This window comes from Corapipo altera, unplaced genomic scaffold (assembly GCF_003945725.1).
Source record: "Corapipo altera isolate COAL_440 unplaced genomic scaffold, ASM394572v1 61411, whole genome shotgun sequence".
NCBI lineage: Eukaryota > Metazoa > Chordata > Aves > Passeriformes > Pipridae > Corapipo > Corapipo altera.
In genome coordinates this window covers 24662728-24690472 of record NW_020884875.1, presented here as the reverse complement: position 1 = coordinate 24690472, position 27745 = coordinate 24662728, and the positions used below count along the sequence as shown (strand labels likewise).

At 37.4% G+C, this 27745-nt stretch overlaps 1 protein-coding gene across 6 annotated transcripts in view; it reads left to right on the top strand.

Annotated features, from left to right (window-relative positions):
• Window positions 1-27745, top strand: part of PRUNE2 (prune homolog 2 with BCH domain) — a 148803-nt gene that overhangs the window by 12426 nt on the left and 108632 nt on the right. For all 6 annotated transcript variants that reach the window (XM_027634605.1, XM_027634607.1, XM_027634606.1 and 3 more), the window contains exons 2-3: window positions 25931-26035; window positions 26514-26716. In XM_027634605.1, coding sequence (XP_027490406.1) covers window positions 25931-26035; window positions 26514-26716 — 308 coding nt within the window. The remainder of the gene's footprint in view (window positions 1-25930; window positions 26036-26513; window positions 26717-27745) is intronic.

Genomic DNA, 27745 nt, shown 5'->3' with positions numbered 1-27745 from the left:
GGACTGTATAAAGTGTTCATGCTGGGGAGGTGTGGATTTTATTGGGGAAAGGGCAGGATTGGAACAGCATGGAAGTCCCATTTGCCAGCCTGGAGTCCTGAGGGAGATGAGGCTTCGAGTTTAACTGATTTCATAACATTCCTGTCACATCCTTTTTCTCCAAAAGGGAACATGGTGCCATCAACAGTAAAACCAATCACAGTCCTTAATAACTGGAATGATACCACTTGTTCTAATGAGATATGAATATATTGCAGCACAGTAAGGACAGAAGACGGACAGTGAAAAGGTTAGGAACATTTCAGAAAATGGTGATGTCTGGATGACGTCAGATAGTTCTCCTTCCTTGTTTACTTTATTTTTTGACAGTAACTGAATAACGTGTAGTAGACCTAATAGACCTAATGCGTTGGCCCAGTTCCATCTTGCACAGTCATAACCTGCTTCGGTACCTTCCCCTTTAGCTTGAATTCATTAGTCTTAAGCCTTCTTATTAAAAGTTCTGTCTAGAGCACAGTGAGATTTTGCCATGTACCTGAAATGATTTACCCAGTTTGTCCTATGTAAGAAATTTTGATTTTGCTGCATTTTGATAGCAATAATTGTGTGCATGTCTGTTTGTAATTGGAACAGTTTTGATTTTGATTTAGTCTTCTGTGTGGAAGTGACTCTGTATACAGTGTTGCTAAATAACTAAATTAGCTGCTAAAGTCGCCTTTCACTGAGTGACACACCATCAGGCTGCAGTGACATTTTCCTTTATGATTACTCTTATTGTGCTGCACTGTGATACAGAGCATAAGAATTATCATTCTTAATAAATACTTTCTTGCACTTGTACAAATAGTGATTAAAAAATCCTGATCAAAGATGAATTGTTAGGGAAGAAGAAAATTCTAAATTGTTTCTTCAGCTACTACTATACTTTTAAAACTTATGGAAATATGTGGAGACTTAGAATCTGGAGCGCTGACAGAGGCAGGCATATTCTGCTTGGTGGTAAACTTTTAAATACTTGGAGGGCCAGTCCTAAATATAGACAGCTGGCTAATAATCAGTTGATTGATTCAGCAGCCTTTCTTTGACTTAATAAATGTTTTAATATTCAGTCAAAGTCATTTGCAGGCCTGGCTATATAACAACCGAGTCAGATGCAGTGCAGTGATAGTTTAACTTGCTGGAAAAGTTTACTATTTTTTGACAATGCCTGTATGCAGTCTGCATAAGTTTCATATATGTTTACTTAGTTTAAATCTGTTTCAACTGTATCCTGGGCTGTCATATTACTTAGAAGAACAAGTGGCTTTATGTAATGTACCTGTATATCGTGTCTGTAAGAGGATGTTTAGGTCTATATGAAATCACGGAAGTGTTAACCTGCCAGGTACCTGCCTGTTTTTTATACTTGTGTGAATAGCCTTATAAAGTTAAAACACCAGATATGATTTCAACCCCACTGTTTCACTTCTGGCCTCTCTTTGTTTTTGTATTTGGTTCTGTATTTCTTCAATTATTTTTTTTACTTTTTTATTTCAACAAGCATGAAAATGGCAATTACATATTCAATTGAAATAACTGTAGTGCAGAAAAGAAATTTTTCCCTTTTTGCACAGGTGGACTTAGATGTTCTTTCTCTTAACTTATTTGAAATAGTAGGTGTGGTAATGTTTTGACTAGCAAAAATACTGTAATTCAAGTTTACCTGGATTACCGATTGGTTTTTTTCTTCAAAATTAATTAATAATTAAATTTGTGAGGCGTTTATAGCCTGAATCATATCACTAAGGCATAGTCGGTGGTAAGAGATTATATACTTCTTCCCTATCACCCCAAGGGAAATTTTTGCATTTGTGATATGATGGAACTGTAGAGGCTAATGATAGATAAAGTGTGCGGTTGCTGCAACCAGATTTAAAATTATGCATCTTGGCTATTTTTTACATAAAATTTGTTTTGTATATGAAAGGAAAAGGTATGGGATGGTTTTGTACAATTCTTTGTTCTCTACATGTTCTGAGAGGCTAACTATATAAACCTATATCAAAATAGTTCCATGCTACAATGTGGAGTTGCTTCCCTCCCTTGAAAATTTGATGCACTCTAGAACTTCAGCACTGACAGTCTTAAGAGTAAGTGAAGGCAGTGGCTGCATTTATTCAAGTGGCAGAACAATGTGTTAAAGCCTTCATTCCATGGATGAGAGAGTGGTGCAGATTGGAATTCTAATCTTTCATCTCCAGAGACATGGACTTATATCCTGTTTATATCACATGTGAAAATGAGTTAAGTGATCTAATCTTAGCAGCTATTTGCTCACGTCTTGAAGTTTTCAACTGTCAGCTTTTAAACAGTGGAAGAGGGATTTCTGGGGCTGGGTTTGAGGTATTTTGGTTGATCTGTTTTGCAAAGTTTGTACAACAGTTGTTTTATAGTATGAGCCTGTCTTAATATCAAAGTGTTGAGCCTTGATTTAAAAAAACCAACCAAACAAACTAGCCATTAACACATACCTCTTATACCCCCTTGCCCCTGACCAGTTACAGTCTCATGGTCTGAAAAGATAATTTGTTTACATATTCTCTAGTAAAACAAAACTTACAGTTGATAGAGAAAATGAACTGATCTAAAGAAATATTTTTAGTTAAGTTTAGGTAAGTATGAAGATTAGGAACTCTGACTGGAAATGATGAGATTTTCTTGAAAATAGAACAAGTTAAAGTATATAGTTTATTTTTGTGGAAACAGTTTACATGCTGCTTCTGTGTTCTGTATCTGTATTGATATAAAATAATCTGAATGTGTCTCTTTAGCAAATTGTCTATGATGGCAGAAACCATTGCATGAGAAAACTTCAAGGCTCACTATTGATTTTTTTCCTCTCAAGCCTCTTGTAGAACTTATTTGAGATTTTATTGTCAAATGCCTTGCAACCGTTCTATTAGGTTGGGAATTAAAGTTCTATTCTGTGTGTTAAAGTGGTGAAACTACAGATTAATGCCAATGTTCTTAGCATTAATTTGTGTTTATACTGAGAAAAACAGAAGAGAGTGCTTCCAGTGTGCTAAAATGGAACATTAAATATAAAAATGCTCTCTTTTAATGCAAACAGCAATAAGGAGGTGACCTTACCTTCTTGTGTCCTTTTCTCCACAACATTGTAGCTTCCAAAGACAGGGCAGTAATGAGATCTTTATTTATATTTTTATTTTATTTTATTTTTCTCTCTCCCTCTTTCTTCTCTCTTCTCTCTCTCCTTTCCATGCAGTACGTTACTCAATAGGCAGAGTCATGATATTATCATCTGGCTTTTAGGAGTAGGGGTGTACAAAAAAGTACAGCCTCCTAGTAAATTTCAGTGGTTTCAGAGTGCTGTAATTTAAGTACTTTGTGGTTCTTTGTCAGTGCTTGTGATATTGTAGTTTGTCACTTCCATCTGTGCCAACCAATGAGGTACAGATTTGTTCTTTTGAGCATCTTATGATTGTTTATGAACTGCCATTTTCTATTCTACTTTACAACATGCTCTCCTTTGCTAGATAACCAGAGGGATCATCCTGTCTGCTTCTGAGGTTGTTTCTCTTTGTATTTCGTTGTGCTGGAAAATAAGCAGGGATGCTAAACAAGATGTGAAAGACATTCTACATCTTTCTAGTCCCATTTATTTACATGTGTTCTCCATTGTTGCCTGAGTCCTTAATCACTTACCTTTTGAGCTAGTGAGGATTTGTTTAAGTCTTCTCGTATTTTGAATTTCCAGACTCTAGATCAGTGCTGTTTGATGATGTTGTGGAGAAAGCAACATAGTTAGTTGCCATGTTACGTAGTGATTAGAATCTAGCTACTTCTCTTACAACCTCATCATAATTACAAATATTGAGTTAGCAGCAGTCTGTAGGAGCAGAATCTGCTCTTTGCTCACATAAATCAGAAGTGGCTATACTTATATATTTTATATAATTTGAACTGCAGTACAGTAGCAGAAATTACAGCTGGAGTAGTAATCTGACATGTTCTGTGCAATCTGAAAACATGAAAGGTAACATAATAGGTTGCATTCCCGGCATTGTAAGCTGTAAGCATCTCTCTCAAATGCATGAAAGTCTGTCACAGACTTATTTATTGCATTATGAGAATGTAGGACTTGCTTTAACATACAGGTTTGGATTTTGACATTTCCTGAGTGACTATATAGATCCTTTAGGAATCTATAGGAAAAAAAAAAAAAAGAGGCAAGGCAGAAGAAACAGGAAGGGAGCTGTTAACACTGAATGTAGCTGTCCAACCTGGCATCCCAGCCTTACCAGTTTTTACTTAATCCATACGATTAAATTACCAGTTTCATCTAGTTCACTTGCTTATGCACTCACACTTTCTGTCACTTGCACAACAGAGAGAAGCACAAACCTTAGGGAGTCTACATGTAGAAATTGTTGAGACAGGCAAGAAAATTTGTAAGGTGGCAAGCACTGAGACCTTATTGCATAAGTCTGGTCCGGTTGGAATCTTTCATGGGTATTAGAAATACTATCCGCTTCCATAAATTGGCACCTCTAAAGAAAGAGGAAACTAGGCTTTTCTTATACCCATATTGTGTGGGCATAAGATTTTGTCTTTCTGACAAACACTGTTAAAAAAATAAGGTACTCTTAATACTCTATTTTCACATTGATTTGAAGGAAAAATTTGAAGGCCTTGAGGGCAAGACTTCCAAGGAATGTCTGAGGTCACTTGGTTTGCTCAGCCTGGGAGAAGGCTGAAGAGAGACCTCGAGGGGGCAGTGGAAGGGGAGCTGCTGATCTTTCTCTGGTGAGCAGTGATAGGACATAAGGTAATGGAACAAATCTGCACCAGAGGAAGTTCAAATTGGACATTAGAAAAGGTTCTTCACTGGGAGAGAGAGTGGTCAGTCACTGGAACAGGCTCCTCAGGGAAATGGTCACAACATCAAGCCTGTCAGGGTTCAAGGAGAGTCTGTATGATGCTCTGAGTCATCTAGTTTAGTGTTAGGTAAGTCCTACAAGGATCAGAGAGTTGGGCTTGATGATCCCTATGAATACGTTCCAGTTTGAGATATTCAAGGATTCTATGATTCTGTAAAATATGAAGAGCTTTTAATTCTTCCTTTGAAACAAGAAGAAATACAGTAAACAATTTTCCTCAAGCTTTTCTACAAAATCTAAAATGGATCTGTTTTCTATGTGGTCATTGTTTGACATGCTCTTGCAGGTATTTTCATTGTCATTTTCGTTGTCATTTTAAAGGAAGGACAGGATAAGCTCCATTGGTCTGAGATTTCAGCAGAATACACAGCTGCTGTAGACAGAACACGTGACTGGATTTCACCTACACTGTACATAGCTACAGCTGAAAGACCATTTATCTTCATATTAAAAAGATTTAGCCCTTGCAATAGACTGTTCTGACAGTCCAGAGAAGCCAAGGAGTGGCATGTTTTCTAATTCAAATATGCCTGGATTTATTTTTTTTTTTTGAAGAGTAACCCTTCACTGCTGAATATTTAGGAAGTACCCAATTTATGTGATAATTTGATGTGAATTAGATAGAAGAGCATGTTGTCTGCACTGGGAGTTAGAAACCACTTCTGTAATAAGAAAAATGAACAGAAGTCTGTAGGAGTAGCTAACACACAGGGCAAGGGAATTTTCTTGCGCTTTCTGCATCTTTACAGAAATACTTGGGTACTTGCAAGCCCCATGCTGTTCCTGGCATTAATACTGAGTACTATTTTGAACAAGATTATGATGTGAAACATTTAATTTATGAATAAATTGCTGGAAATCATAGAACCTTATTTGACATGATTGCTGATTAAGACAGGGTCCAGGCCAGGGACTGAGAATCATATACACACACACAGCCTCTCCTCACCCCCCCCCAACAAACAGAAACGAAACAAATAAAAAACCTCCCACCAAACCAAACATGCAAAACCCTAGGAAAAATACCCCACAAAAAGAAACACCAACCAACCAAAAAATCCCCCAACAAATCAAAATCTCAAGAGAAAAGTGAAAATAGAGTGATAATATTTTTTTAATGCAGAAGTGTCCTATTTAGTTCCAGGTTCTGTCAAAAGTCTAAATAAACTTGCAGACTTGACTTGAGTCTTGACAACTTCTATTTTCTCTACACTTACATTATTTGTCTGCAATGTTTAGTTACTATTGTTAGAGAGATACTAATTTCAGCGGCCCAGCTTTACGTAATTCCAAATGTTTCTGAGGGACTTTAGTGTACATAAATCAACATGCATAAAATTTAAAATAGCTCAAACCCAATGAGCTTTAGTAACTAGGTCTTTTTCCTGTTAAGCCGTTATACAAACACGTGCCACGGTCCGAGGGGGGATGGGGCCGTGACACAGCACGGATGAGTCCGGAGACAAGGTAGAAGTGCAAATGGAATACTTTATTGAGGCTTGCCGGGGTTTTATGAGTTCAGGTGGGGAAAGGGCTAGAATATGGAGTGGAGCATGGGACAGACAAACGGGGGAACAAACCGGGGTAGGGACACAGCCAAAGGGGGAGGAACATGGGAGGAACTGGGGAAGGAAAGGGCGAATGGTAACTGTCTCCTCTCTGCAGCTTCTTCAGCCTATCAGAGAGGGGAGCAGGGAAGCAGGGAGCAGGCAAATTCATGGCAAGCCTGGGCATACCCAGGCTGTGGACTATGTAGTGTGGATACAATGCGATACACATATCTGAAACCACATAATAACGGTAAAGTCCATATAATAAAGTCCTGTCAATTGCTGTATGTTTTTCTCCATGCCTGGAACCTCTCCCATTATGAATCTTGCTCCTTTACAAACACCTATATAAATTTGATAGTTGTATGGGAGGCCAGAGAGCAGTGTAAATCAAGGGAACCAAATGTCAGTTGAAAATAGTAGGGTGTTTCCAGTCACAGAGAGATGGGTTTTCCCTTCCCTATCCTCTATGGTGCTCATAGCTTCTGCTGCTAAAGAGTTTTTTTCTCTTCTTTCTGAAGAAGGTCATGTTAAGCCACAGTGTTATTTCTATTTTTGACAGGGCAATCTGTCATCCAGCACCTAATACTAAAGCTGTCTAGTCTCTTTCTCTTAAAACACATCTCTTGGAAGTGCATCTTTTGAAGTGTCCCAGAAGGAGAGAATCAACAGGTCTGATTGTAGCTCCTTATCATCTACTGTTTAATTAAAAATCCTGGAATTGGACTTGCTATCAGTGGGAAGGAAAAGGAAGACACAGAACATCAGTGCAATATTATTTTTTAAGCTTATGATAATCTCTAAGGTAAATGTACTCAGTAAGTCAGCTGTGATACCTGTTTTGTCCCTGTCCTCAGACCCACACAGCTGCTATGCCAGGAAACCAGCAGAAGGGTGGGAATGGAGTTGTGCCTAACTAGTTGTAGTTAGGCAGTCCGGGTAGTGAGAGCATTGGAGCAATGATGCAAAGGACTGACCATATAACCTTTGAGGTGGGGATGGAAACCAAGATTCCTCTCTCTACACAACTTCTATGTGGAGTGTTAATACCTAAGCAGGTATTCCTCATCTTTAAAGTATTAGAAATTTACATAGAAGTAGTTCTCTCATTCCATGTTATTAAATAGGAGGATAGTCTGAACATAGCTGGCATGCCTACATGAATATGTACATGCACATGGCAACTCTCAACTTGTAAAATGTCCAGAGTTCATACCTGTGGGCACGCTTACTTTTTGATGGTAAAACTGTGCTACATGGAGGTTACTGTAACTTCATTCCACCACAGACATTTAAATTTAGTTTCTTCATAAAAATGTATAAATCATCAAAACCATAAAATGTAGAAGTATTTTTAAAAAGGGAAAGACATTTAGGAGTGAAAAGTGAAGTCAAACTTTTGGTAATTTAGAGATGGGATCTTGGCTACATTATAATTTTTAGAGTAAAGCTTGAAAAAAGGGTGAAGTAACTTATACTAAGGTAAGTAAGTAGCACTAGTACAGCTTGACACTATGTGGCAAAACCAAAGATATTTTGGAGGAAATAGGAGAAACATACTAATACTGTTGTAGAAAGCTGCTAAGGTTCGTGTTCTTTCTACAACTTTAATTTGAGGTTCACTTTGAACTGTAATTGATATTGTCAAATCTGGTATTTAGAGAGTCAGTTGCACTTACATAATGTTTAAAAAAGGCACTTTTGTGTCTGGGAACAATAATACTTTGTATCTGGGAAAATGCCATGCTGCTATGTTTGCTTAGGACAGAATTTCTGAAATGTCCCTTTTCCCCCTTCCCCTTCCTTTTCCTCTCAGAATGTTTATACTGAGACTCTGCTAGTTTAATTTTTGGGTAGTGTCATGCTATTGGTATGAGCCAAGGCTGATGATGGATGAAGGAAGTGCTTAGACAGTGATAGTGTCTGTCTTCTGTGTTCTGCTATTTGCAAAGTATTCAGACTTCCAAACTGGATGGCAAATTTTTCCGAGGTGTTACATATTAATTAAAAATTCTTGTTATTTAAATGTTTTTACTACATTCTCTGAATGTTGATTTTTATGATGAAGCATTCCTGAAAAGAGAATTTCTTCGTGATGAGCAGTTAAGTGTAGATTTCGTGTGTTACTAACTTTCCCCATGTTGTGCATTTTTAAAAGGCTCTTAAAGTTAGGTTTTGTCTTATTGTTAAGTAGAGCTATCACTTTATATCACATTAATTGATTTCACAGACTAATTGTCAGCAGAGCAAGAACTGCAGGCTTTCTTGCTAGTGTTATCTTAAGCATGTTGCTCAGCCCAAATGCATCATGATATACCCTTCATAACAAAACAGCTAATTTAAGTCATGCATTTTGTTAAAATATATATATGTTGCTATCTGTGTATCTTACAGACTGGTTTTAAAGAAAAAAGTTAAATAAAATTTAAACTTTCTATTTTTATCCTAATTGTGACACTAACAAGCATAATTATTAACATTCCTGTCCCCCAAATTGTTGGATATCATTATAAGGTTGGTCTTTAAATTATAGGAATGCAATATTCATGTGATTTCAGCAAGTGTATATGGATCTCCTCTGACAGGCATTGCACTCTATTTTTATAAGTAGATCTCATTCTCAAAATTTGCTTCTCATAGTCATCTGTATAATAGATGACTCAAATCACAAAGCCTCTGTGGGTTTGTATAAATTTAAATGTCTTACTAATAATGTTTGAATAATCATGTAGTGGAAAATCTCAAGTCTCTCTTAAGTCAGTATGTTTTTTTTAAGACATTATGTGCTTTTTTTATTCAGGAGTGGCAAGTATATGTTGGTGCTTATACATATAAACTCTATTTACAGCTAGAGATTAAATGTTCAAATATGACTGTGTATAATTATGTTGCCATTATACCATATCCTCTGTGAGTGATCCTAAGAGAAATTATTGTTCTACTTAGCTGCTAAAAGAAAGGAAAGAATTACTCTGTGTTTATTTTTAACAGACTTTCCTAATTCCATTAACGCTGAACACATACCCTTTCAACAGCATCACAAGGCCAGTACATGCTTCCCGTATAAGGGAAAGAAAACTACACAGGTTTTCGTTTTGTAATTTCAGTGATAAATGCTTGTATTACACAAAATGCTGTGTAATGGTCCTCTGATCTGTTGAGATTTATGCAATTAACTAAGCAGAAATAATAAGCTAAAGAAATATCAAATTGAGAACAGAGAGTGACCTTACACTGAAAAGCCATGACATCAAAGTTTCTAATGTTACCACTGTTCCTGTGGTAACAGGTGTTAATCTGGATGCTTGGTCAGTATCTCCAAGGGCAGTGAATCCATTTAACACCTTGAATTTCTTGAGGATACAGAGAAATTGTAGTTCATGTGTTGCAGCATTCTCATAATTGGAGACACAGGAATTGTCTTATTGGCACATAATGCTTGTCCATGTGGTGGAGTAAGTTGTGTTGCTAGTTGCCAAGGTAGGGTTGAATTACAATTCTAGATGCCCTACCAGTGTTCTCAGACTTTACCAGCAGGAAAGTGTGGGTCTGGCTGCTGTGATCAGCCTTCTGCATTAGATATTTTGGCTTGTATATGACCTTTTTATTTGCTTTGGTTTGGGGTTTTTTTAGTGGTTTCTGTTGTCGTGGTTGGTTGGTTGGTTGAGGTCACCCCCAAAGATTTAGGACCTAGGAAAGATCTTGTGCTCTTGGATTTTTTTTTTTACCCTCAGAATCAGAATTTAAACAAGCTTAGAGCTCTGTGGTTTAGTGGAAGTAACTCTTAGAGTAGGCAGATTTTCTTTACTAGCTTACGTATCTCTCCTTACCATTGTATTCTTTGTTCTTAACTACAGCAGGCATAGAAGTCAATGAACATTGCTTTTCCTAACAGTATGCTCTTCAATTGGAAACCAAGATCTTTACTATTGGGGAAAATCTAGCAAGTCCCTGTGTGTGGGAAAGCACAGTTACCTGTGTTTTACGTAGATTAAAAATACATCCTAGCATGTTCAATATAGAACGAGAAGATATTGAAAGGTAAAGTTGAACTGTTAATGTAATTTGTTGTAACCATATCTTTTTCTAAAGTATTTCTTGTCTTTTGAATTAGCTAGGACAGCAGATTTGGCAGGGATGATGAATTGCCCATTTTGGTGTTGAGAGGATTCAGCAAAACTGTCACTGAGGAAGATATCTTAATCAGTCATTAGTGTCTCTTCATATGTGAATTTGTCAATTTATATCTACTGTTTCATTCTGCTTAATAAAATTTGAAATAATACATTGTGAAAACTTTAATCAAAATGAATGAAACTGAGCTGAATCTGAAATGAAAAAATCTCTGCTGGTTGTGTTTGTTGCTTTTATATTCTATTAGTGCTTACCATTTTTTTAATTGAAATTAATGTGATATCTTTAAAGAAATTGTTTTATAATACAAACAGTACTTGAATTTACTTTGTAATTACACTTTAAATATTTTGTCTAATGTTTTCCGCACTTTCAAGGCAATAGTCGATATGCTTACCATAAAGGTAATTTTAATACTTTATACTCTCTAATTCTATGGTTCATCTTTCTATAACGTATCTTTTATGAGATGATATTGAACTATCTTGATAGATAAAAGTCTGTCTGTGCAATCTGGCTTTACCATTACTGAAGTTTTCACCTCCATTCAAGGTGGGGTTTTTTTAGTAGCTAGTGACAATCTGGCTATAATTCTATATGAGACAGAGGTGTTTATCTGTGTTTCTTGACAGATCTTGGCTGTGCTGTAACGTTACTTGATGACCAACAGGATTTTCTGTACCAGTTGTTCAAGTGCATTAAATTAAACATGGCTTGGTTACACATATATTCCATGTCAAGACGAAGTAATGTGAAATGGAGTTGTGTGTCAGAGGGACAATAATAATCATCATTATAAATATTGTTTGCAGCATCTTCATCTGTATGTCAGTTCAAGGTGTCATTGGCACTATATAGGAGTAATAATGCAGGAGTCTTACCCAAAATATGTAACCTCTAGGTTCTTAATCTTTTTGGTAATCTCTCTAATGAGCACTGTGGTGCTTTGTGGGGCTTTAACTACTGCAGTGCTGCACTGTGAAGGAGGAATGGGAAATGCAAATTTGAACATTTTTCCTCCTACAATCTTTTCCAGCTTGCCTCAGGGATCAGATAATCATGATTCCACCTCCTGATAACTTTTTGCTTTAAAGTGATATTTCTTCCAGTTCTTTTACTATTTTTACATTGTCAATTGCACTGGACAAATACAAGAACTAGATTCAGTGTTTTCCATGATGCACTGCATTTTTGGAGAAAAACATTTAAGTCCTTGCTCAAACCTATTTTTCCCCTGAAAGAATCTTATATCCTTAGCAGTATTTTAAATATTTTCCCTGAAACCCAAGTACTCCATTTAAGTTTCCTACCCTTTTCTCATTGAATGTTAAAATAGGCAGTTTTTTCAATAAATTAGGACTAGTGTTGCATTTCTTCAAATAGGAATATTTGTGGAGTTTTTGTTTTTACAGGAGTGTGTTTTACCTGTTGTATCTCATTAAAAGGAAAACTAACATCAGCACAGCAAAAATTAATGTTTTAGATTGCTATTGTATATTGCCTTTCAGCACACTTTAATTAAAGTGACATTTGTTTGTCCTATAATATCACCATTCCCTAATTGATGTACTGAGCAAGCACCATGGTGACAAGATAAGTTGCTTTGTTTTGTTCCATATGCCTGTGTTCCAAATTTTCCATAGTTTTAATTGGTTCCCTGCAGAATAATATTTACAAGCATATGGTATGGAAAATGCTGACTGCATTTGTTATCATATATTTTAGTGTATTGGTGGCACTAGCTCACTAAGCCTTTAAATGTGATTATGAGGTTATTTAATGCAGTCAATAGTGTGCTTAAAACACAGCAAAAATCTGCAGTGAGCCAAATAGTATCAAGGAAACATGTTTGAACGCCTTCTTAATGCTTCAAGGATAGGTGGGGAAGCCTGATTCAGAAAAGGTTTTGGTTAATGTTTATGTGGAAACTTACTTTGTGACCTGAGAGCAATTTGGAAAGCTCTGTGGAGTCTTCTTGCCATCATAAGAGGAAGATATGTAGGAGCATGGACTGCAGAGGCAAAATACACGATATGTCTAGATTACTGACTTCTGAAGAAATACACTGGCATTAGCTGATGAAATGGAATGCAGCATCAGCCCTTAAATTTCATGTGTCTGACTTTGGAGACATTGGCACTACATTTTTGCACTGGTTCTGCTGTGGCAAAAGACAGACAATCCAACAGGAAGCATGAGTGATTGAGAAGATCCCACCAGCGTGTGTTAAGGTCTGAGTTCAACAATATTGGCATAGATGTTGGGTTATGCCTTTTTGATTGTGCTGAAGGGGAGATATGTCATAGTGGAGAACAGCTGAATTGAATTTTTTGCTGAGGCAAATTGACCAAGATGGTTTCACACTGTTCCAAGAAGTGCTCAGTGGGTCATTGTATTAATGACCTGTTTGGATTTCATGAGCAGACTGGATACTCAGGCACAGCCCAAATGATCAGAGAAAGATTACTCCATATATGGAGACTTCTGATGTATGGATTATATCCTTTGCATATGTGTTCAAGAGGTAGCATATTTCCTCTGTCTCCAGCCTGAACCCAGCCTAACGTACTAAATAAACTACTTCCAAATTTCTATTGCTTTAGTGCCATCTACGTAAAAAAGAGTATTAGACGTTAAAGCTACATGATTTTGTTAGACATACACTGAAATCATATGCATGTTAAAAGTAATATTGGAATGTAATTATGGATTTTCTCTTGCTCATATGCAATATGTCTATAGCTCTGATACTAGTATTACGGTGAGGGCAATTCAGAGATCTGAATGGTATAGACGTAACTAATTACTGTATGAGTAAAAAGGCAGTGCCTTCTCATAAGGAAGTGTATGTTTCTCTTCTCATAACATCCAAAATAAAAAAAAAGGATTGGTTTTATAAAGTCAGGTTTCATTCTAAGTGCATTGTCATTTTACCAACAAGCACAATATTGCAATTTTTGATCTGTGCTCAGCTTTTACAGCAAATCAACCAAACATCTATCCTGCACAAGGACAACAGGAGTAAAACAGTAATAGAATTCCTTCATGGAAGACAAAGCTGCCAAAGATAAGAAAGGAGGTTTTGGGGAATGGTGTTTAGAGCAGGCAGAGCAGTATTGCCTGCTGTACTCTACAGAGGAGTACATGTTAACTGGTTTCTGATTTTTAGTGTGGAAGAAGAAAGAGCAACTAAAATAATATTGAAGTCAAACCCCACCCCCCACCCAACCCAAACAAAAAAATGGTGTCTTGTCTGTATCAATCTTATCAGAGAGTAAACCATTTTAGAATTATAGTGTGAGAAAAACTGTTGAACAAGAAAGGCAAAAGTGGAAGTGGCGTTGGCCTCCTGATCATCTCCTCCAGCTATGATTTGCTTGCTCATTCATGATATTTCTGCTGGTCTGTTGGCTCAGTTCAGGGTATGGTTTCCTGTTCAGCTTGGTGCCCGTCACCTAAGGGTTACACTGACATAAGAAACATGAAGCTCAACCCCAAGGACTCCTGTACAACACAGTGTTCAAGTGCCTACTGACTCGTATTCTCATTTACCAAGTTGCTTCCTTCATTTTAAAGAAGCTAAACTTCTCAAACACTCCAAGGTCAGATGTTAAGTCTGTGAGAGGCAGGTATATTAACTGCATTATTTGAGTTGCATTCCCGTACCTTCACCAAAACAAACACAGCTTTTTTTCTCCAATAGACTTTCTCTTTACTCTCTATAATTCATTCAGCTCTGCAGTGTATGATGTAGGGTTTTATTGCCACCAGTTACCTCCTGACAAAACACAGAACTGATACAATTAATATGATGGGATCACTCTGCTCCTCAGGTAAATGTGCTCCTTACTTTTAACTGGTTTGTTTCTAATATATCAAACAACACTTTGATCCTACAGTAAGCCAAACAATTCCCAAAAGAGATGAATATTATCAAGTCCTGTAAACTAGATAGGTATCCTGGTCTCACCTCTGCATGTTAAGTGGCAAACTGGGAAAGAGAAGGGAGAGAAGTAACATAAGTTGAACTGCAAATTCGAAGATGGGGCTGGCAGGATGAAGATGACCTAGAGCAGGAATATAACTTGTTCTTTTGTAGAGTTAAATTGCTGTATGCTGTATTGCTCATACTCAGTTATTAGGTGAGAGCACTAATCCTCCACAGAATGCATTAATTTGAACAAGAAATGAGCTAATGCAGCATAAAAGGCAGAGGGAACTTGGATTTTTACTTCAGTAACTTCTGTGATAGAGAATCCTATTGACAGGCTGTTGAAGTACTGCTGAGTCAAGCTTAAATAATCATTCTGGTGGGAACATTTTCCTCTTTCAGCAACAGCAGAGTATATCCTGTTTTATCTTGACAGGAAGAGTAATGTGATATCTTTACTGAGACTAAGGTCATTAAAATAAGTATTTCCTTTTATCACTTTTTTAATGTTGTATCATAAAAACTTATATTTCTTTAATTCTCTAAGAAAAGGCATATTTAATGTCTGTCTGACTTAATGCATTTTTTACCATAGTTTAACAGCAGAGTTGGGATCAAAACACGTGGAGACGAAGTCAAGCTTCCAAAATGTGTGTGATTGTGGGCGTGTATGTGTACCCCATGTACGATTCAGTTTGAAAACTGCATACTATTGTATGTATACTATAGTATACATACTATTCTGTATACATACACCCCATGACTGAGTAGAAGTGGTCTCTCAAGCGTTGATCCTGATGGCAAAAATTTGGAGAAGCAAGAGAGTGTGAACATGTAAAGCCTATAAAACATGATGAAAAATCAATGCCAATCCAACTGATGGAATAAATCTGATTTTAAAAGGAGCCAACAAGATTTTGATTTATGTTCTCAGTTCTGTGGTGCTTCTTTTTAAATTTAAATGGAATTTATGCATTATTTGATTACACCAACTATTCTTTTTCAAATAAAAACTGCTTGTAGGTGTCATTGTTTGTTTCTGGGTTTTTTGGAATGTGAATAAATGTATGTGATAAGTTAGAGAGAAGGTATTCCAAACCAGGCAGAGTAGACTTGCATGTAGTTATAGGCTGTAAAATTAATTAAAATTGAAAAGAGAGTAGATGTTTGTAGATAAACAGTGTTAAGTTTATCTGTCTGCGGAATGCCAAATCAGGACCTATTGATAATGCAGAAATATTGAACTGAATTCTCATCAGCAATAGTTGACCGTGCCAAATCTTTATTATAAATGACTGGAAAAAAGAGTTCCTGTCCTGTGGAAATTCCAGGAATGATCTCGGGATAGGACTTCCTTGTCTGTCTGGCATGCTAGATAGTTAACCTGCCTCATTTCCATCATTAATTTTGAAGGAACAGTATAATTCTATGGAATACTGTGAAATTGGAAAGTGACATTTTTAAATAAACTCTTTTTATCAAGCGCTTGACTCTTAAATATAGCTTTTAAAGTATTAATTTCAGAAGACAGACATAACCATAAGGCTGTGTTCAACCAGCTGTGGGAAGTACAGAGAGGAGCCCAAATAAGACTGGGTAAATTACATGTGTCAGTTAGGGCCCAGGTAAATTCTGTGACTAAGATGTGAAGGTCTTTTCCTTATCTTTGTTATAGACTAGTCATGGTCTTTTGTCATCAGATCTTATTCAAAGCAAAGTATCAGGGGATATTTTCTGCCTATCCAGCCATTTCTAAGAATGGTATTGAGTTCTTGATTATTCCACTTTTTTTAATCTTATTTTTAAGTAAAGCAATATTGTACAATATATATTCAACAGCTAATGGTTAAAATATGCCACACTTGAAGTTTTTGCCACTAAATTGTGTTCCTTAGGGAATAATCCTTATGTGACCAGGTATTTTACAACTAGTACTGTAAATTACTATATATTATATACTATACATGTACAGGAACAAAGAAATTTAATAGTTTTTTTGTCTGTTCTCAAAAATTGGAGAAAACCAAGACTTATCAGGATAAGAGATCATCTTTTTCTTTTTTTTCCAGGCCAGTATAAAGCTTTCTTTTGAAAAGACTTATGAAATATTTAACTAACTTGAACTTTTCATGACAAATTAACTTTGTCTTGGCATAAAACCATTTCTTTGACAACAGAGAAGGATAATCACCTTAAAAGCCCTCAGGCCAATGGAAGTATAATACTGCAAATGTAGTAGGCAAGACAAATGCAGGATGCACTCCAAAATGATTACTCATTAAATTGCACCTCCGGTTTGGAGGTAGAATTCCAGACCTACCAAGTAGTTACAAAAATCATCTCTCATGTGAGTAAATGACTTTAAATATTGCAACACAGATTTTTTTACTATCTTGGCCTTTGTCCGAATCATTAGGCTTTTCCCTTGTGCACCTCCAGAAAAGCTAAGTATGTCTGTGCAGCTTATACTGTCTTATTAGTGCTTCAGCCACAAGGCTGGAAAAGCTTTCAGTGTTGTATCTGACGCTGTATTATTATGTGACTCTGCAACTTCTTTTTAATGGGCTTCTGTTGAGCCATATTGCTCCTTCCTTGAAAGAATTGCTATGCTTGACAAGTACTGTCCCATCCCATGCACTAAAATGCAGTCATTTCATGGCAGTTGATGGACTGAAGAACTAGTGAAATTAGAGGCAAAAAGCTCAGAAAGCAAGGCTGTGTGTGTGGCTACTGTGTGTGCATTTGTGGTATGTTAGTGTGTGGAGTAAATGTGTCTGAAGGAGAGGGAAGAGGATAACTTTTTTTCCCTTGAGACAGTGAGTGTTTTGTAGGTGTTCCTGTTTATGCTAGAAAGAGTTTTGGGAATCTGGAGAGGTCCCAGCTGACTGGAAATGCTGAATGTTGTTCCGATTTTCAAGAAGGCCAAGAAGAAGGACCCTAGAAACTACAGGCCTGTCAGTCTCACTTCGGTGCCTGGTAAAGTTAGGGAGAAGAGTATTCTGGGAAATATTGAAAAGTACCTGAAAGACAACACAGTCATTGGTCACAGCCAGCACAGCCTCCTGAGAGGAAAGTCCTGCTCATCAAACCTGATTTCGTTTTATGACAACCGACCTAGTTGATCAAGGGAAACCAGTTGATGTAATCTTTTTGGATTTCATTTTGATACTGTCTCTCCCAGGATCCTTCTGGACAAAATGTCCAGCAAAATGTACAGCTGGGTAAACACATCGTGTGGTGGGTGAGCAATTGGCTCACAGGTCGAGCACAGAGGGTAACAGTGAATAGGGGGTAACATCAGACTGGTGATCTGTCACTAGTGGAGTTCCACAGGGCTCTGTCTTGGGCCCTGTGCTCTTTGACAGCTTCATAAATGACTTGAATGCAGGACTGGAAGGGATACTAAGGAAATTTGCAGCTGACAAAGCTGGGAGGAGCTGTTGACTCTCTTGAAGGCAGGGAGGCCCTGCAGAGAGACCTTGACAAATTAGAGGACTGGGCAATCACCAACCAGGTGGAGTTTGCCTTAGAAGGTATGGGATGGGGCAACCCTGCATGTTTATACAGACTGGGGAATGAGATGCTGGAAAGCATTGCCCCAGAAAGGGACTTGGGGATCCTGGCCAATGGCAAGTTGAATATGAGTCAGCAGTGCCCTGGCAGCCAGGAGGGCCAACCGTGTCCTGGGGGGCATCAGGCAAAGCATTACCAGCTAGTCGAGGGAGGGGATTGTCCCGCTCTGCTCTGCACTGGGGTGGCCTCACCTTGAATATTGTGATGCCTTAAGCCCCTAATAATTTTTTATTTTACTAATATTTGTAAGCCTTATAAGTTTTATAAGTAGTGGAAGTAGATTTTAAAAGCAGCATTCCCCACTCCCTTTCCCTGTAGTACAAATAGTTTACACATTCCTTAGCCCTCTTACCCCATTCTATGCACCCCATATCACTCGTACGCCCGAATCCAGTAGAAATGTTTAGTCTTTTGTCAAGGCAAGGCCTGGATTGTTTGGAGAATGCTTGTGTCTTGGCCTAAACTGCAGAACACGGTCAAAAATTATGTGACTATGTACCCTTTGTGCTCTGAAGATGATGAAGTAAAAGCCCCCAGACCCATTTCTCAGGGGGTGGACCCGGGGCGGTCCAGAGCAAAGGCCACAGGGTGGACACATTTGGGATTGGATAGATGGTATTATAAAATTAACATCTCAGGCACAGCAGGCGCGCGCGTCATAACATCTTTTGCCTTGGTATAATAAACCCTTTCCTTATCTCACCCCTAATTAACTGCTTCGGAGATTTTTTAGCACCTACACATCCCCCACGGCATCAATTGTGTGTAGTTTTGGGCACCACAATATAAGAAAGATATAAACCTCTTAGAGACCTAGTGAAGGGCCTTGAGGGGAAGCTGTATGAGAAGTGGCTGAGGTCACTTGGTGTGTTCAGCCTGGAGGAGACTGAGGGGAGACCTCATTGCAGTCACAACTTCCTCATGAGGGGAAGACGAGGGGCAGGCACTGATCTCTTCTGTGTGGTGACCAGTGACAGGACACGAGGGAGTGGCCTGAAGCTGTGTCAGTGGAGGTTTAGCTGGATATTAGGAAAATGTTCTTTACCCAGAGGGTGATTGGGCTCTGGGCTCCCTAGGGAAGTGGTCACAGCACGAAGTGTGACAGAGTTCAGGAAGTGTTTGGATGATACTCTCAGTCACATGGTATGACTCTTAGTGATCATCCTGTACGGGTCTAAGGGTTGGACTCGATGATGTCGTCCAACTCAGCATATTCTGTGATTTTCAATCTTCAGGATTTATTATTTTACAAGATGATTTCAGATTCTGTATTAACAGAAGAAAAAAATAGAAACAATGTAATTTTTTACTGGAATATTGTAGTTTGATCCATCACTGTGGTAATATGTCCTAGTCAAAATCTTTGCAATGAAATGGTATTTTCACTGCAGTTGCATAAAAATGCAGTTGTGCTATACTAAGGCTTTTATGTGTTCATAGACAACAAAACTGAGCAGATATGAGAGTTTCTCTGTAGTAAATATATAAGAATTAGATCTCTTACTAGATTCCAGAAGTAGCTCAATGTTTATAAATCTCTTTTCTGAGCACAATAAGTGAATGTTAATCTGTGTAGGTCTTATCTAAATTGAATTTTCCTGACTGATGTCATCTGAAAATGACACATAATTTCTTTAATTCATTTTATCCCAGGCATCCAGAGTTTGTGTTTTACAATTTACCTTTAATCTAGCTAAACAAAAAAGCGTCAGCACTAAGAGATCACTGGTCTCTTATGTAGTTTAATTTATGAGTTCTAGTTTCATCATTAAACTTTTACATTTTTTTGATTCTTAGAGGTATTGAGAGTTCATGATTCCTCTTAGGTTTAGCTCTGATAGCTGTAGGAATTAATCACATTTTGGTCCTATTGCAGCTAAGCCTCATAGAGTTTATGGATCTAAAGCTTTTTTTTCTGGGTTGCGGGCTTCTCTGCTGGGGTCTTTGCTTGGAAAGACCTGTAAGAGGAAGCCTCACATCCATGTGCCTACTTTTCTCAAAGCTGGCTGATTAGCAAGCAGTTGACTGTGCAAACTAGTTCTATATGAGATGGTGGAAAAGGAAACAGCCTCAGACCTCCAAGATAAGCAGTAAGCTTGGTTGACCCTTGGAGGGCATGCTCCAGACTTATATTTTTGGAGAGTATATATGAAGAGTTTTAGGAGGTTATTATTACTGAGCCAGGAGTAAGATAATAAAAAGCCATTCAAGGAGATGCATAAGGGGAGAGGAAATGTTGGTGAAATCCTATATTGGATCTGTAAGAGGGGAAGAACAGAAGAAAATTCTGCTCAGTGAAGAGAAGAGCAGGAAGGGTAGAAAAAAAGATATCACTGATGACTCTCACTGCCACAGAGGGCTTGAGAGGTGGTCCTGTGTGAACTTCATGAAGTTCAATAAAGCCGAGTGCAAGCTCCTGCACCTGGGCTGTGGCAATCCCAAACACAAATACAGGCTGGGTGGAGAACGGACTGAGAGCAGCCCTGAGGAAAAAGACTTGGGAGTGTTTGTGGACAAAAAGCTCAATATGACTCAGCAATGTGCACTTGGGGCTCAGAAAGCCAACTACATCCTGGACTGCATCAAAAGCAGCATGGCCAGCAGGTCGAGGGAGGTGATTCTGCCCCTCTACTCAACTGGTGAGACCCCACCTGCAGCTCTGGGGTCCCCAATATAAGAAGGAGGTGGACCTGTTGGAGTGAGTCCAAAGGAGAGCCATTAAGTTAATCACAGGGATGAAACACCTGTCCTATGAAAACAGGCTGAGAGAGTTGGAGATGTTCAGACTGGAGAAGGCTTCAAGGAAGACCTTAGAGCAGCCTTCCAGTACGTAAAGGAGGCCTACAAGAAAACTGGAAAGGGGCTTTTGACAAGGCCATGTAGTAATTGGACAGGAGAGAATGGTCTTTAACTGAAAAAGGGCAGGTTTAGATTAGATATTAGGAAGAAATTCTTTACTGTGAGGGTGGTGAGGCAATAGAACAAGTTGCCTAGAGAAGCTGTGGATGGCCCATCCCTGGAAGTGTACAAGGCCACGCTGGATGGGGCTGGAAGAAACATGGTCTAATGTAAGATGTCCCTGCCCATGGGTGGGATGTTGAAGCTAGATGATCTTGAAGGTCCCTTCCAACGCAGACCATTCTGTGATTCTAAGATCTTTAAAACAGCATATGAGGACTGTCAGTGGAAGGCTTACCTTGGGCCTTGTTCTTCTAGAAAAAATAGATAAGAAATCAAGTCACAATGACAGACAGTAGCTCAGGCTGGATTCCTGTTCGTTCCTGAACCACAAGCAGCCATAGAATCTGAGGAGACAGTTTCCCCAGCCTCAGAAGAGGTGGTACCAAATTAACAGGGGAGACTTCCCATATGAGTGTGTCAGAGCTGAGGGAGTCACCTGAGCTAGAGTGCCATTTCTTTTATATGCTCTTTGAAAACCTTTATCTGAGGTGGGAATTGAGGGATAGCATATGTTTGTTCCAAATATACAAAAAAAGGCAGTATGTCGCAAGGAACACTTATTTTGTGCAGTGTTTTGTTTATATTATTAAGGATAAGTTCAGATATAAGCCTTGAAAGATGAAAACAAAGGTTCTGAGGGCTCCATTGATTTTAAAATATAATTTAAAAATTTATATGTAAATAGTTTTATAACAATTTATTCAGTTATTCCTCATAACATAAATCCACATCTATCAGTGCTCTCCTTTTTGCTAGCTTTTGATTACTTTAAAAGTTGTAGTAAGCCGCATTGTGGTTACAGACAACAAGACCTGGTGGTTCCTGAAAGAGTATTTCATGATTTTTGCCTATGGATAGTGATGCCTTTTTGCCAGTAATGGTTATCTGAGGAAGTGATGTCATGCTGAAGGTACTGACTTCTACAACTTCTAAGATGCTACAAATCAGATTGAGGGTTAAAAATGTTGCTTTCATAGGCCTAGGATGGCTTATGCTAAGATGAATGTTTGCAGTAGCATTCTGCAGTTTGGCAGAGTTATCTTTTACTGGATGCACAGATTTCAGATTGAGCATCTGTATTGTTGGTACAAGAATGTTTCCTGTGTTAAAATAGAATGAGGGAGATGCTGTCTTGAGTAATCTATTAAAATATAAATATATTGAAATATATTGCCAATGATTCTGGCAACAGATAAAACCACAGTTCAAATAATAAAGATGCTTGGAGTAGAAAGTATTGTCCATACGAATTGGTTGGTGTGGGTTTTGTGTAACTGAGCTGTTTTGGTGGTTATCACTGGGGAATAAGATAAATAATTCAGTATTAATATACTGAGCTGTGTCAGAGATAGCAAGTACCTGTTTAGTTGCTTCCCTATAGAGATGTCTTTAGCTGGTCAGTTTTGCATGTGGTGGCTCTCAGACCATAGCTGCTGATGTGTGGGTGGACTTGCATCTGTGTGCTCATGGGAGTTGCTGCTTAGCCCAATAGTTCTAACCTTCCTGTTAACTTTGCCGCTAATGAGACTTGCTAGGATGAGACTTCTAAATGTGGTTGGTGCAGATTGTCTGCAGGTCTGGTCTGTTTCTATCTATATCATATTTATACAGTTTTTTAGGAAGGTATCATAGAATCATAGAATTTGGAAAGGACCCACAAGGATCATAAAATCAGACTTGTCTTTGGGAGAAGAGATTATTTATGTGGATAAGAATATTTGTTCAGAAAATGGAGGGTTTCAGTTATAGTAACAAACATAATCTTGTGCTTTCTAGTAATAATTGAGTGGCACTTTAGGTTGTCTTTGTAATGTTTTGTTCCCTTTATGAGTTTCCAGAACTACAAGAACAATTAGCTGACCAAACCTATTCTACAATTCTTAAAATATTATTTTACTTTATCATTAGTAATAAGTTTGGTTATAGGTGATTTGATACTGGAAGGCATGCCTTCAAAAATTACATTTCTTGTAATGAAGAAAATTCTTCAGACTGGTGAAACAAGATGTTAACTATCACTTTTTTCTCTCATCAGCATGTCTTACATCATCAGGATGTGAGACACATCAGGATGTGAGACTCTCTTTGCTGTTTGTTCTGGCTGATTTTGGTCTTGAAATCTGCAAAATAGAAATGTGAATTTCTTACTAAACCTACAGGCTGACTTTGTATTTTAACATTAATAGAATAGCTTTCATATTTTATTAGAAAAACCCCATAGCAAAATCACTGTGCAAAAAATCAAAAATGAGAAATTAGTGACTGAAACAAAGTAATTTTGTGCAAATGTACAGATTCTTACTTAGGGAGAGGTACAGTCATTAAAACAACCAGTTGAAGTGGATGAAACAAAAATATATTCTCTCAGGAGTGACCAGAGAAAGGCAGTGTGCAACAGAAACCACTGAAAGCCTTCAGAAATTTATTTTTCATTCCCGCTGCTTCAACAGTAGCTAATGCATATTTTGTCTTAGGCTAAAATATTCTGGAAGAACAAAGCACTTGTTTGGAGTGATAGTATGTTAACAGCCTGACCAGGAAATACACCCTCTCACTGTTAGTCTGTCATATTAAAATCTCAGTTTAGTAAGTTCCATCTCAGAGTTCTTATTAAGCTCTTGAGAAGAGTCTAAGGCCATAGCCTGTCCTTCCACAGTCCTGATTCATATGTTTTGATGAAATTCCAGTGTGCTGGAGTAAAAAAATCAGTCCTCAGATGGCTAGTTAACCTGTTTGGATTACAAAGAGATGGTCTCCAGATCCTTCATGCTCCACTCTATACTCTTTGTATTCTGCTCCTTATTGTCCTGCTTTTGTCATTTCCTCAGAAGTTAAGTGTAGGAATGAGAAACTTTCAGCCTTAGAATTCTTCAATATTTGTGTAATTATTCTGTCCCCATTCCTGAAGAGGCAATAAAGAGCGTGAGGCATACCAATACATACAAATGAGTAAAAGATGCTGGGTTATTTGTTTGGGGTTTTGGTGGTTTTTTTTGGAATGTGAATTGTTCTTTTTCTTTTAAACGACTTTTAAGACAAAGACAATTTTCCATCTTCGGTAGTTCTCCTACATGATTTTCTACAGATTTTAGGACTGCAATATAACTGCATAATGAGACTACAGCTAATATGTGAGTTGTAAAAACAAGTGTGCAGATTTAAAAATGTCTTCATTTTTCAAGAGAAAATACTCATGTACCTGATGACATGAATATGTCTGGTGTTCATCACAAACACATATGACTGTTGCTAGTTCAACATGGGATAGTGTTTTGTGGAATCTGAGCAATCGGAGGCAATTAATTTTATAGGTACTGAATATGTAGAGATAGAATAGCAAATTTTTGAAAGTTTTTAGAATTATTGTTTGCACTGGATTCTTAGAGGTGGGTAACTTTGTAGATTTAATAGCCAATTTGTCAGTTCATTCAATTTCCCTCTTTTTTAGAGCTGAGTCATTTACTATGCAGTTAATATGAGCCTGAAGAAAAAGACTTCTATTCACTGAAAAAATACTGAAAAAAGGATGAGCTCATGAAATTTATTTTCATCCTTTAGGGTGGCAGGTCAATCAGAGATGTATGCTGCAGAAGAATATATTACAAAAATTATATTGAAAAGAGGAAAATGGAGACAGTTTGTTGCTAGTGAAGACTTAGAGTGTAAATGAACATACCTGTTCCAGTCATTGTATTCTTCAGAAAGCTGACTGTCTTTTCCAACACGCAGGGAATGAAGAAAATACGTCCTGGTTTTATTACCCAAAGATAGTTTTTGATGGCTGCTTTCCATAAAGGGAAAGAGAACTAAATTAATTCCTTATATCCAGGTAGAGCTAGACTAGACACAAAGAAAAAAGGTTAGTTTAAAAAAAAAATGCACATTTATAATTATTGAGGAAAATAAAACAATTATGTGTTTCTGTTGGAAGATTGAAGTCTTTTTTGCTGTCCAGAATCCTAATTCAAGATAGCAAAAAGTACATCAGTCTGTAAATGCCAACAACAAAAATATTTAGTTGCATGTATTTGGTTCTGAAACATCTCCCTTAGCTTAGTCAGGTATATTTCTCCAATTAAAAAGCATAGCTCATTGAAAGAAAATAAACTGTAATGTTTCCGTGCAGCTAGCTTGACATTAATGGTGTGCACAAGAGAATATTGTCACCTGATATTTTGCATGTGCAATTATGAAAAGGTAGAAACTTCCCTGATATATTTTGCTTTCACACAGTAGGTCTGTCTTTTTCTCTTGTTTGGAAGGCTCCTGATTTTATTAAGTGCAGAACAGACTCAGTTCCCTTTGCTAGTGAGAACAACTCAAAACCCATGGTACTTCAGCTGTGTTTAGCTTCTGAAGATTCAGGGTGAAAGCCAGTTACTTTGTCTGTTTACTGATTTCAGCTGAGTAAAGAAGAAAAGGTAAAAATAAAAGTATGACTTGCTACATATTGTATGCATGTGTTTTACTGTGTGTGTTTCCATGTTCTTTAGGACTGCTTTTCTTACTAGATTTGTGAGGTGTTTTGAAAAGCTTTTACACATGTACGTTGAAGCTGCTGCTTATCTGTTACTTTGCTGTGAAAGGGACTTCTGTCAGGTCGGACCTCATTTGGGTTCTAAAGTTTGGTCTCTTACGAAACTTAAGAGTTCTTTGCTTTCTTGGGAGCTGTGAAAGCAAGGAATGTCTGATCCCACAGTAAGTCTTTTCCTTCATCCAGTGCTGAAAAGTGCTCCAACTGAAAACAACACCTGATACTTAACTTGTGTTTGAATGTCTTGGTGATTTGGCTTTTTTTTTCTCATTGTCACTCATTGCAATTGTCTCGTAATTTGTTACAGAAAAGGAGCAAACACCTGGAAAAAGTCCATGTTGTTCTTGGGAATAAACCCTGTGATTTGGATTCACTCATTTCTACCCTGGCCTATGCCTACTTTCTGGACAAGGTAACGGAAAAATTGGACTGCCTGGTCTTAATTCACTTGTTCCAGGTGGTTACTGACATCTTGTTGTTAAGTCAATTAAAACTTACTGTAAAACCATTTTATCCTGAACAATGATTTTGTTATTATTAGAGGTGAGTTTTTAAAATATAAATAATCTACGTTTTCCTCCATACAAAGAAATGGCTTATTGAATAGCAGTTAGGTGGCTTATTGAATAGCAGCAAAAAATCACCCCTGAACTTCATTCTTTAAACTTTCTCTCTTCTGGCTTTCCCACTTACTCTGTAGGAGGCAAACAGAAGCAGATGAACAAAAAAGAAAAGGCAATTTTTTTTTTTTTAAATTAAGTACAAGGGGGAAGAAAAACTCAAACAGAAAATCCAGGCTGTTTCTAATTAGTCACTCAGTTAAAATATCTTCCTATTAAAAAATGGGTCTTATTTTATGCAATTCTGACAAATGTGCACCTGTGTTACAGGTCAGTCCTCCTGACGTTCTTTGCTTACCTGTATTGAACATACCAAGAAGAGACTTTAGCTATTTCACTGAGACACAATTTATACTGGAAGAGCTGAATATCCCAGAGTCATTCCATATCTTCCGAGATGAAATCAATTTGCACCAGCTGAATGCTGAAGGGAAGTTGTCTTTAACACTTGTAAACAGCAACATGCTGACAAGGTATTGTGGTTTATGTACAATAAAATGGCTTACATGAGTTTGAGCTGTTTTAAAAATTACATTTTTTCTACAGCAATATTTATATTGCTGTAATATTGATATTCTGCTATTAATATTGATATACTAAGGAAGTTAAGATATATTTTGTCTCTCCTTAGATTCAATGAATGTGAGAAGCTGAATAGTCGTATTTCAATCACTTCTAATGGAACTTCCATTTTTAAGAATCTTGTATTTTCACACAGCCTAGATTAGATTTTTTAATTTAGTTCAGATAGTCTGGAAGTTTCATGTGACCATTAAATAAGAGATCAGAGTTTTTTTCCCACTTCTTAGCTATTTTAGCTTTAAAACTCTTCTTTTGATTTGGAGGTGCCCAGACACTTCCATATGTGCTGTTAAGATGGCTGATGGATTGTTGTAGTCCTTACCAACTAAGAGATTTTTTTCAAAATGTCATCAGTGCCAGAGGCTCAGAGTTGCTCTGTGGGAGACCATAGTCTGTATACCTATTCTTAAGAGGGACTATTTACAAGTCCATAGTGAATCTTCTATAGAAAGCCTTTGTAAAATGGTCTGCCTGTCTTGCCCAGAGTGAAGAATTCTTTTTACTTCCAACTCCCTTTAGAACTTCATTGAAGATGAGTAACACCCTGTTGTGATATGGCCCCATCCTATTCTGAGAGGTTTGTGGATAAGAATAAAAGTAGGAGAAATCTGAAGAGAGAAATAATGTAAATCTTACAGCTGTTGATTCTTTACCAGCCATCAGTTCGGTGCATCATTCACTTCTCACAGTAAAAAGTGTTTGTAATATTTGCTTTTTGTTTATTACTATTTCTTTCTGTGTTTCTATTTTCTAAAGAATTATGATTAGCATTTTATTATTAAACTTACTTTGGCTTTGTTACTGCTATTGTAAACAGAAATGTAAAGTGTCTAAATGCAAAAAAAATACTGTAAGTATTTTTGTAGGTTTTCAAAATATTCAATGGAGAAAATGCAAGATCTTCTCTGTATAAAGAGGGA